Source organism: Hydra vulgaris, chromosome 12, assembly GCF_038396675.1.
Source record: "Hydra vulgaris chromosome 12, alternate assembly HydraT2T_AEP".
NCBI lineage: Eukaryota > Metazoa > Cnidaria > Hydrozoa > Anthoathecata > Hydridae > Hydra > Hydra vulgaris.
In genome coordinates, this window is record NC_088931.1 from 75,489,616 (window position 1) to 75,502,641 (window position 13,026).

General features: G+C 29.6%; 1 protein-coding gene across 1 annotated transcript; it reads left to right on the forward strand.

Moving 5' to 3' along the window:
• Positions 1 to 912: 912 nt before the first annotated feature.
• On the forward strand, positions 913 to 12,528 carry LOC124817577 (MATH and LRR domain-containing protein PFE0570w). The gene is made up of 4 exons (XM_065814464.1): positions 913 to 1,716; positions 4,613 to 4,715; positions 5,078 to 5,150; positions 5,230 to 12,528. Exons 1-4 carry the CDS (start codon positions 1,184 to 1,186, stop codon positions 12,198 to 12,200), a joined length of 7,680 nt encoding a protein of 2,559 aa, XP_065670536.1. The 5' UTR covers positions 913 to 1,183; the 3' UTR covers positions 12,201 to 12,528.
• The last annotated feature ends 498 nt before the right edge of the window (positions 12,529 to 13,026 follow it).

Sequence of the window (13,026 nt, forward strand, 5' to 3'; positions counted from 1 at the left end):
AAAAAAGATTATACTATCAGTATGGTAATAGCCTCATACCAAAACGACTGTCACTGTAGAGGTTTTTGAGCTAAACTTTTATCCATTTTTTTATTTTATTTTATTGGCTATTTAGGTGCAGCAAGAACCTTAAATGGTCTTATCACAAAGCAGAGTAGCATTAAACCAGGAAATTCACGCCTCCTTCCTAACCACTGATACATATATGGGAAGAGCCGGCTATGGACCACGGACCTCCAGTTTTAAGCCAGAACAACTACACCACGGCTGTTGTGCAAAAGTAAAAAACTCTTAACTGATTGTCTGCAGATAAATGAAATTTGCTTTCATTTCAGCTTTTATCAAAATCGACTCATCAAAAATTCTTCAAAATTGATTAGAATATATTACTTCACCCAATGTATTTACCAGACTGTGCCTCTACTTTCTACAAGATAGAGCTTTTAAAGCGAGACCTACCTCAAAGCTTATCTAGGCAACTTTTTTCCGCAAAACTTTAAGAGTTTTATTTGCACGCCATTCATTATTTACTTGCACGTTGGCAAACAATTACAGACATTAATAGAGCATAGATGATTGATTAAATTTCATTTGTTTATTTTTTTTTTTAATAAAAATATTACCATCAAATAGTACTAACACGACAATAGTGGAGTGCTCTTTACATGGTGTCAAACACAAACAAGCTTGGAAAAGCTAATTTTGAAAATACTTTTTTGCCCTCATTTTCTGAATTTCACTTTTGTACTAAAATCCATAATTATTTGAAAAGTTTAATAAAATATAACCTGATCTAAAAAACTATGAGTTAAAAACTTTTAATTTTTAATTTTAAAATATTGATTTATCTCGAATAATTAACTGAGTTTTTGTTAAAAGTTTATATTTGCTCACGTTACGCCCTGGCCGTTGAATGCGTGTGAAACAAACCACCTAACTGGTTTAGCAAACATTCTAAAGTGAAGCCGCAAATGGGCTTTTTTTAAAAAAATAGAGCAATATTAAAATAAATCAAATTTGACCAACGATGCAGTTTTATATTTAATTTCCACTTTTTAATGTAAAAATTTTAAGAAATATACGAGTAAAATAATATGGACATCGACGTTTAAATGAGTAATGGATATTTTGTTTTTGTTGCCAGTTTAATGCCATATTTTAGACAAGCGTTTTTTGAAAAATTATGAGGTACAAAAGAAGATGTTACACTCTTCACATTATACTTTACATAATGACAATTACTTTAACCGTTACAAGTTTTCTCTCAAATAAAAGTAGTAATACGTTTTTTACGGAAGCCGATGAACCTTTGTCAAATCCGTTGTTGAAAAAAAGTATCAGCAAGCTAAACAAAAGTTTTAAGATAAAAATTAATGACAGACAACCTATTTTAGATTTATCAGTAAGATCGTTTTTAAATGCAAATAGAAACTTACCAAGACGAAAGAGAAAACGCAATAATGTTCCTCAAAAAGTAAAGGATATTAATAATTCTGAAACAAGAATCTTAAAAGATCAAACATATTTCGGCAATTATGTTTCCAACGGTCGACTGCTAGATACCTTAGTTCCAAATAAAGGTTTGCTTGATACAACTCTAAATACCTATACCTTGATGCAAAAAGATGACTTGCTTGACTCCTCAAAAGCAAAGACTGAAATGTTTAATCCTTCAGTAAGAAAACTTGAAAATAAAGAAATCGACCTTTACGGAAGGTAAAAATTTATATATATACAAAAAAAGATAGAAATAATGTAATGATAGCAAAGTATTAAAAGCATTTTATAAAAAGCAATATATTTAGAGAAGTAATATATTTAGAGAAACAATATATTTAGAAAATGAATATATTTAGAAAAGTAATATATTTAGAGAAGTAATTTATTTAGAGAAGTAATATATTTACAGAAGCAGTATATTTTGAGAAGCTATATATTTAGAGAAGATATTTTAGGAGAAGTAATACATTTAGAGAAACAATATATTAAATATATTGGGATGGATGTGTACAAGAGGCGCATTCAGCATTTATATAGCAATATACTGGGGCGGATATATATATATATATATATATATATATATATATATATATATATATATATATATATATATATATATATATATATATATATATATAGCATATAAATATCAATATACAGTTGCGAATCCAGCATTTTTTGGTGTTTGAGATGGTGCAGTGGTAGCGCACTTGCCTCAGAAACAAAAGATCCGTGTTTGAAACTCCACCTCTGGGCAAGTTTTGTGACATCGGTTAGGAAGGAGGCGTGAACTTCCTATTAAATGCTCATCCACGGTGTCCTGTGATATGCCCGTAAGGACTTCTTGGGGCACCTAAAATAAAATTAAAAAATTAAAAAAAAATAAAAAAACTTTCAGCCATGAAACAAACACCAAACATTTTTATGTTTATACTTATGTCAAATAAGAATGCTTTGCAAAAATTGTAATGATTGGAGCCTGGTAACAATAAACCTCATTCTTTTAGCCACAACTGCACCAAATGTGAGAGCAACAAGTTGATCAATTTTTATTTTACTATTCTCAACTAAAGTCATATTCATTATTAAATTTTAAATTTCATACAACAATCTTTTAACATTCAAAAGTTTTGACTAAATAAATTTGTAACCTCAAATTGAGGGGGATTTAAACTTTACATAGTCATAACTTTTGAACGCTGATAGATTATACAATGAAATTTAAAACTTATTAATAAATACAACATTTAGAATAGTAAAAAAATAATTTATCAGTTTATTGCTCTCACGTTTGAGACAGTTGTGGTTAGGGCTTTTTTGTTCCTCCAATTTTTGCAATTTTTTGCAAAGCATCTAGTGGTCGGAAAATTTCGGTTTCGGTTTCGGCCGAAATTTTGCTTTTAACCGAAACCGAAATTTCGGTTTCGGTAGTTTTTTAAGTTTCGGTTCAAACCGAAATTTCGGTTTGAAGTTGAACCGAAATTTTGGTTCAACTTCAAACCAAAAACCGTAATTCAAAAAGCATTATTAAAATAATAATAAATTTTTTTCAAATTTAACTTTTTTGACAGATTTTTAATTAATTTTTTATATATAAATATTATATATTAATATAAATATTAAATATATTAATATACCTATCTAATATATTTATTTTTTTAATTTATAAAGTTATGCATATTTTATGATTATAAACTAGGGTGGAGTGAATTTTTTTTTTTTTACAATTCATTTAGCCTGGGTGTGCAAAAGTTGTCTATTCATTTCAGAAATACTCTGGAAAAATATCAATGCTCTAGGAAATTTTCTTGAGGTGCCTCCAGATCTTTAAAATTTTAATGGGTTCCTAATATTATATAAAAAAAAGTTTTTCAAAAGTATGTCATGTTGGGTCTCAAATAAAGCAAAATTTTATAAAAATTTCAAAAATAACAATTATTTTATAAATAATTGTTATTTTTGATTTTTTTTGAAAATATTATCAAAAAAATAAACTTTTTTCATTTTTAGTTTAAAAGGTTGTTTTTTCTGCAATAAACCATAAAATAACAATTTTTTTAAAAAAATAATTGTTATTTTTGAAATTTTTATAAAATTTTGCTTCTTTTGAGAACCAACATGACATACTTTTGAAAAACATTTTTTATATAATATTAGGGACCCATTAAAATTTTAAAGGTCTAGAGGCACCTCAAGAAAATTTCCTAGAGCATTGATATTTTTCCAGAGTATTTCTGAAATGAATAGACAACTTTTGCACACCAGACTATATGAATTGTAAAAAAAAAAAAAAATTCACTCCACCCTATTATAAACGCTTATAATCTAATTCTATAATTTATTCTATAAACGTCGTTCATATAAAATGTAAACGTTTTTTTTTCTGTAACAAATTTTGTTGAAAACATTGTAGCGTTTTTATAAAAAATTTAATTTGTTTTAATAAAATTTTGTTGACATTTCAAAAATTATTTTTTTAATTAATTATCTTTTTAAATAAGTTAACATCTTACATTATATTCTTAATTATTAATTTACATCATTTCATTTATAACAACAAATCATCTCCTAATAAAGCAAATATCAAAAGAGCATTGTTTAAACACGTTATTTCTTACTTTTAAAAAATTTCGGTTGTGCCGAAATTTCGGTTTGAATTTCGGTAAAAGTTTAGAGAAGTAATATATTTAGAGAAACAATATATCTAGAGAAGTAATATATCTAGAGAAGCAATACATTTAAAGAATATTTAGTGTTATTGAGAGTAAATGTGTCAAGTTTTGAGGTCTCCCTCCGAAACATGCTATTGTAGCCCATTATTCTTAAAACGTCTTTCAGACCATTTATTCAAAGTCATTCTAAAAACAAAATTCCTCTAATTTTAAACAGAGCGCTTGACTTTGGCTGAATATTTTTAATTCATTAACGTGGGGGTCTATTCCTACTGACTTGTTACTCATTAATCTTGTCAACTTTAATCAAGAATAATATGATTAAAAAAGATAATAATAATAATATGATTAAAAAAGATAATAATAAGATAATAAAGATAATAACGACATTTTTCTGTTAAAAAGCAGCTCTAAAAATTTTATTTCAATTTTGTTTTTAGCCAGATCAACCCTGCAAAAAGCTGTCGAGACGTGTTTCTCACTAAAAAAGATGCATTGTCAGGGAACTACTGGATAAAAACAGAAGATGGAGAACTGTTAATGGTTAAGTTTTTTATCCTTTTTTTTTGTCAAACACCATCAAAATGTTGATAATTAGATTAGGTGATGTACGCATCAAACCACCATGACATCCTTTAATCTTAACCAGTAATTTTGAACACCAATTTATAGCAATGTGTAATTTTATCTTAGGCTTTATTAGTTAATGTAACATTTTTTTAATGTTTTACATGTGTGCAAACAATAATCTGCACCCTACATTGCCAAAATAGCTGAAACCTGTCGATTTAGGTTGAATAGAGGGAAAATGTTTTCTATTACCCTTATAAGGTACTTGTAGCAATGCTGTGGTGCCTAATATTCCAAATGCCAAAAATTTATGGCAATTCTTTTATTTATTTTAGGTTGCTTGTGGTTTTCCATTAAAAGTACAAACAAGAACTCAGAGTGACAATGACAAAAATAAGAACAGCATAGGTTTAAAAACATGATATTAATTTGGTTGTTGTTGTTTAAAATTTTTAAGTGCACATTAAAATGCAATTTTGTTTTATAGGCGAAATTAAACTTCAAGAAAACGGTAAAAAAATGTCTGAAAGCGCAAACTCTTTGATTTCCCTGGAGAAAACTTTAGAATTAACAAAGAGTAGTTTAAAAGATGAGGAAAATGTGAAACTTAAAACCAGTAATATCAATAAAAACTCCCAATCGTTTTTGAAGCTCGAAAATTACAACCAGCCGCAATTAAAAACAAATGAACTATATATTCGCAACTCTAGTCCCGATTCCCAAGTACCTTCAAACTCTATGCAGAAAGATAATCCTAACAACATAGATGTTGTCCCAACAAAAAGTTCAAAGTTTACAATACCTGGCCGAAAAACGGAAACCAAAAAAACAACTATTATAACATTACCTACGATTGTGACAACAACTATAAAATCCGAAACAACAACTAAAAAAACAAATCCAACAACAGTTACTATTCCAACAATGACAACAACAATAACAACTCCAACTACAAATAAAATTACTCAAACAACATCTGCTCCGCCAACAACAATCCCTATACCAACAACAGTGCCTACAACTACCACAAAAGCAATAACTGTTACAAGGACAACAACAACAAAAACAATCAAACCTCCAATAGAAACACCACCACCATTGCAAACTCCTCCTCCTTTAATTTCTCCTCCGCCAATAGCGCGAGTAGTGAACAACATTAATACGCTTACTGTAACAAAACCACAATCAACAGCCTTCAACTTGCCTATTAATATGCTGTCAGATGAAAAAAGTGTTGATAAAATCTATAAAACAAGAAATTCACTGATTAACTCTAAACTTGAAAATCCTAAACTTGAAAGCGAAATGAATTTAAAAGTTCAAAAAGTTTTACGAAAGGGTTATAAAAATGGTAACGCGGGAGATCTTGGTGATATACAAGATGAAATTCCTCCAGAAACAGGAACAGATATGGGGGTTAAATTACAAGCAGTTGGTACTCCTCAAAATACTCCAGAACAAACTATGAAAGTTAACTACAAAGTTGCACAAGAATTTGAGACGCAACCACAGGTTCGAAGTTGGGCATTTAGAGAAAATAACATGTTACAAAATCATGCTTTTGATGAACAGTATAATAGTATCGACGTAAGTGAAAAGAAGAAAAACAAAAATGATCAAAAGCCAAAAATAAGAAGCTGGACAAGCAATCAAATTGATATGCAAAAAAATTTAACAAAAGATCAATACAACAATTTTGAAAAAAACGATCAAGAAATTGCTGAAAACACATTCAAAGAACAGTATAAAGAGTTCGAGCACTTGAAAAAAAGTTTAAAAGATTTTAAAGGAAACTCTCAAAAAGATGTCCTCAGTCTTCCAATTACAAACGACCAAGAAACATCACTTAGTAGTTTAACAAATAATGAAGAAAAAGAAAAGTTAATCCAAAGCAAACCTCCCATGATAGATAAAAGTGAAAAAGAAAAAGAAAAAGAAAATTTAAGCCAAAATATGATAGATGAAAGTGAAAATGATGTTTTTAGACATAATAAAGATGAAAAATCTCAAAAAATAACTGAAAATCTAAATGGAGATGTTTCTGTATTAAACAACAATTTTCAAGGTGGCAACAATGTAAACGATAACTCTCTTAACGATTTTAAACTCAACAAAGAAAGTACTTCCGAAAAAAATGGTAACGCGCTAACAACCTATTCAAAAAAAGATGACAATAAAGAAGATAAATTTACAAAAGCTTTCAAACAAAATAGCTTCTTAAATGATCCTTCTCTCGTCAAAAATGATTTTTCAAATTTAGTTAACATAGGAAATATCACTGATGAAGCAAAACCAACAGACCGAATGTCTTTAATGATAAAAAGCAACCCACAATCTGAAGAAGCTTTCATAAAAAACTTATCCCATCCTATAAATACAGATAATCAAATCACTTCAGAAAATGATGAAATGGTTTTTAACAATCTAATAGCTAAAAAAAAAGAAACACAAACAGCTATTAAAAGAGGTAAAGAGGCTTATTTAAAAGGTGACGAATTTGTGCTTGATTCGGAAAACGATGAAGCATTAAATAGGTTCTTTAAAAACAAAAGTTTTCAAAACGGAAAAAATGAGCGCGAAACTGATAAAAAGTTTGATGTGTTCAAACCCATAAAACTCAAACAAATTAGTGGGCCGCCAAATCCAATTGTTTTAGAGAAAGAAGAACATTCTGGATCTTATAATCAACAATCTTCAAAACTGAGATACCTTGGCGTCTTAAATGACGAACCAGAAAGGTTAGATAAAAAAAAGGAACAACTGAAAGATGAGAGTAAACTGAAAGATCAGAAACTATTTTTATATAAAAAACTTAGAGGTGATGGTGATGAAAACTCAGAGGCCAAGCCTTCAAACATATATGTAGATAATCGAGTTTTTATCTATGGAGGAATAAAAGGAGGCAAGGAAATTTTACCAACCGTTTTAAACACAGTCATTAAGAAAGATAAAGGCGGGGAAGAAGAAATTCAAAGACGTATTAAATTACGCGATTTCTCTGAGGCTGACGCAGTAATTGACTCCAGTCCAAAATCTTTCATCAAAAAGAAAGGCGAAAACTCAATTACCTTTGAAATTGATGATGCTACAAACAAAGACTTGAAAGAAATAGATCAAGATAAACCAATAAATCAAAAGGATAGCTCTAGTATCTTCATTGAAAAAAATATTGATTTTGAAAATGAAAAACAGGAAAAAATTGGTGGTACAAATCCAGTTATTAGACAACTAACAAGCAATTATGTTTCTAATTCAAATAAAGAAAATGAACAACCGTCTTTTTCTCAAAAAGATTTGGAACAAATTAAACGAGTTCAGTTAATTAAAGCCCAAGCACACAATGCAGAAGACGTCTTAACCGGCAAGTTTTCAACTTCAAATTTAAAACATTTCTTATACAAAAATGGGTCAGCTGAATCTGATTTTATTGATTCTTATGGGTTTGTAAGAGATGGAACAGGTGGTGCGCATAGAATCTTTGGAACAAATGATATAAAAAAACAAGTAAAACAAACAAACATTCGACCAATACAATCTAGCTTAAATGTGGACAAAAACTTAGCAAAAGTACAAGTCACAAAATCTTTTAAAAACAAGTTTGATTCGTTTTCAGGAGAACTAGGCGAAGAACAACAACCTTTTAGAGAACATTTTACAAGAAATAAATTGAATGTTAATCCATCACTAGAAGCTGAAAAAAAGATAAAAGTGAAAACCTCTGATTACGTTTCACCAATCAATCAAGAACAACTTCCAGGAGCAAGTGACAGATTAGACTTTTTAGATATGACAAGCATTTACGAACCATTAAAAACTATGAGTCATAGTTTATCTGGATTGCTTTCAGAAGCACAAAAGAATATGTCAAACATTCCTGGATACTCTCAGGATAACAAAAAAATGGACGAAGAAGTTAGAAAAAATGCGGACAAAATAGTTACTCAAACAACAGAACTTTTGCATCATGATTCTATTCGTCAAAAAATTGAACAACCAGAGTCGCATCACATTTTAAATGAAGCAACGTCCCCAATAATGGATAAAAGGTGGGAGATAAAAAGTCCTTATGTCATTAAAAATGCTCCTACAACAGGCGCTGATAAACGTACAGAACTTATAGAAGTCGAAGAAGAATTTGCAAAAGAAGAAAGTAAGCCACCAAGTACTGATCCTGTTTTACAAAAGATTATTAACCATATGAAATCGGGGTTTGCTATTAAAACTTCTTCATATACAAAAGGTGCAGATGACAAACGTACAAAAATTTTCTATAATGCTGACAACAAACGTAAACAAATTTCCAATAACGCCAATGCAAAACGTACGAAAATTCCATTTAAATGGCCACAACCAGTTAATACTTACGTCAAAAATCAAAACGAACACGCCATTAACCGCATTCGTAAAGAAATCTCTGAAGTAAATAGTTTATGTAAGAGAATTTCCAATGAAAACTTTAATAAAAGTTTAAAAGTCGAAGTTTTAAACATTTTTAATATGAGCAAAATTGAGAATTGCAAAAACTTTGAAGAAAAGGATTTCGCACCAGATAAAAGACCCAGTTCTGCAATTACAAATGCAAATATTTTTCAAATGTTTTCACAGAACTCAAAAAAGAACTTCCAATCAACCAATAAAACGTCACTAAATAATAACTTGTTGCTAGCTAACGATAATCCAATAAGTAACAAAACTAAACTAAGCGAGAACATGACACTAAATAACGTTATGTCTACAAGTAAAAACATGCTGTATGACCAAACTAATTTTCTAAATGCTTTGGACCTAAAAAGAATAGTAACTCCAGCTTTTACAACATACACTGCTTATGTTAAAAGCCACGATTTAAAACAAGAACTTTTTAATGGAATCTTTCCTGAACCACAGGTCCAAATCTCAGAAAATCTTAATAAAACTATAGAAGGCAATAAATTTAATCACTTAGATTTTGGATCAAGACCAAGGAAATTTAAAAGTTCTATACTTGGTAAAAGTAATATACTTCGTTTGAAAGCCGACACGTATTTAAAACGTCGAAAAAGGGAAATAAATACAAAAATTGTTCCAAAAAGAATACGCGCTTTAATTCCATCCAAGGTTGGCCGTCTTCAACCTTCTAACCTTAAACCAATGCCTCCAGTAGGTCACGACCCTGATGATTCGGGATCGAAAAACTCGCTAATTACTGATGTTGAAACACCTAACAGAAATAAAAAGGTCAAATCTAAAGTTTCCTCAGAAAATGAAGTAAATAAACAAATTACAAATGCAAAAACAAAAAAGTCCGAAGACGAAGACAATAACACATTGAAGGCAAAAGATGAAGATGGAGTTCAAGATTTAAAAGATGATCAAGACTCAGTTGAATTAAGAAAGATTAGCAAGGAAAATGAAAGTGAAACACAAAGAGTGGATACAACTTTTGAAGCAGGCTTAAAAGAATCCGATAAAAACGAACAAAAGGTTAAGAATAACGTGGACAACGATGGGATTAATTTTGACTTGGGAGCTCAAAGAAACGCATCAGAAAAACAAAAGTCCGAAGAAGATTCAGCTTATGGAAATATTACAATATTTAACTACCCTATAAACGTGACTGCATTAGAAGAAGGCATAATGAAATTGATCAATCAGACAACGCCAAGTCCAAAAGTTTACAAAGGAAAAGAACAAGACGATTATGTAAAGAAAATTGAAGCGCAAAATAAAAAGTACCCAGAGTTAAAGTTACCTCAAAAACATGGTGAATATATTCCTCCTGATGACGATGAATATGATCAACGACCAACGCAAAAACCCAAACTCGATAAACCTAAAATGGTTTCAAAATACAAAAAACCAAAAAACGAGTTAACAAAAGAAGAAGAAAAAAGTGTTGCCAAAGAAACGGAAAAAGCAGTTGCTAATCAACCCAACAACCAATCAAAAAATGGCTCTGAAAACGAAGACAATTTATCATCCTACAATCCCCCTTTGCCACCTCTAAAAACCAATATACGTGAAGATAAAACAGGTAAGGATTTAAAAATCCCTAATATAATTGATACAACACCTACTGAAAGCTCACCTCATTCTCTACTTGAGGTAGCAAAAAGTACAAGAGAAGCTAATAATAGTGAGTTGTTTAAATTGACTCTGAAAGAAGGAAAAATCAAAATTGAAAAATTAAAAAGCGAAGAAAGCGCTACGTTTTTAAAACAAGTAAACTTGGGAGATGCTTCTAATTCCAGTAAACAAAACAACTCTGACTCTAGTAAAAACAACTCGATAGCGTTTTCTACCTTAAGTAATCAAAACATCAGTTTAACTAATATGCAAAATATTAATAAAACTTTTGAAGAAAAGATTCCCAAATCATATGATTTGGAAAAAATTACAAATGCAACCGGCAATCCTATAAAAAATACCAATACAACTACCAGTCATCTATCACACGCAAATCAAACTGGAAATCAACAAGTTGAATCGATAAAATTGTTAGAAGGAAAAAATGAAAGCAAAATAAATCAATCTTTAGAACCTCTCAAACAAATCCTTAACAAAAATGAAACTTCTTTATCAAATTCAACTGCAAATGAAACCAAGAATCAAGAAGTTTTAGCAAATAAAACACAAAGTAAACATATTCAACAATGGCAGTTAAACCCTGCAGAACTAAGTACGTCAGGTATAGCACCTTTTCCTATAGATGCAAACAATGCTATTCCTTTAATACCGATTCCTGTAGATAGTCCATTGGGAAAACTTCTTTATCCTGCATTAAATATCCCAGCAAATAATCAAATACGAATGTTTCATCGTCTAATCAAACTAAATAATAACTTATCAACAAACTCTCCGTTGTTGGAACCTGAAAAAAAGATTATTGGAGCACCAATAGAATTATCAGAAACTAAGCGTGTTGAAGATACAATGAAACTATTTAACAGACAAAATTTAAAACCAAACGATTTTACCACGCTATTTCAAGTTTCAAAAGATCAGACATTTAGTAATCTTGATACAGAAACAAAAAACAAGTTGACGAGTATGATAACTCCTGATAAGCGTGGCTCTGTTTCAATAAATAAAACTACAGCGCTGATATCAGGTTCAAATGATGTTATTATTGATATACCAATTTTTAAAGCTTCTGAATTACAAACTCTTTTATCCGTACCTTATAAAAATTCTTTTGATCCAATGCCAGGCTCTGCTGTTCACATAGAATTAGAAAATAAAAATGGGCGTTTTGTAATGGTGCCAGATGCTTTAAACTTTGCTCAGACTTTACCGCAAAATATAAAACTTTATTCTCAATATAAAATTCCAAAAATTCAAAAAAAATCTCTTATAAGAAATGAGAATCGACGACATCATTCTAATAAAGCAACTAAAATAAACAATAATTTACAATCAAGAAACATTCTCTACAGAAACAAAAACTTGCATAAAAAACAAACACTTAACTTGACTTAACTTAAATTAATATATATAAAATTTATTGTTTGTTTTGCACTTTTTAACAAATCGTATTTTTCAAGCTAATATAGATAACTTAAATATTTTATATCTCCCACATACTAACCAATAATTACAACCTGGTCGATAAGTTAGTATTCGTAGATACATATCATCATAGAAACATTAACAAATGAACAATAAGTAATTATAATTGCGGACATATAACGGACACGATCATAACAATTACAAAAATAACAACATATTTTTATCGATATTTGTAAATATGATATTTTAACCATTTTTTAGAAAAAAATAAAAAATACACTTTTTAAAATATAAAAAACTTTGTAATTTTTTTTGTTATTTAAACTTATGCAGATATTGACAATTTCAAAGATTGTGTAAACTCTAAATTGAAGTATATTTATGCTTATGCAAAATGAGAATATTTTTCAAAAAAATTGCATTGGTTGGAGCCTGGAAACATTAATAACCGAAACAGTTCTCTACCCCTACCCCAATCATGAAGGCAATAAAGTTAATTTCATCGACAGGTTTTTAAATTCTTTCATTAAAAAACCTAGCAGATATTTTCTGAAAGTTTAATCATTTTTTTGTGAGGGTATTTTCGTTCCCAGGCTCTGATCGCGGCAACTGTTTGCAAACCGTTCTCGTTTGACATAAGCACAAACATACTTATAATCGGAGTTTGCACTATGTTTAAAAGTGTTATAATTGAAGCATGAAAAAATCTTGCCTTAGCCACCGATGAACATGATTTTTCGAAAAATTTTAAAGCATTAACAACAATCGCCAAACTTTAAATAATATTTTCACCAAT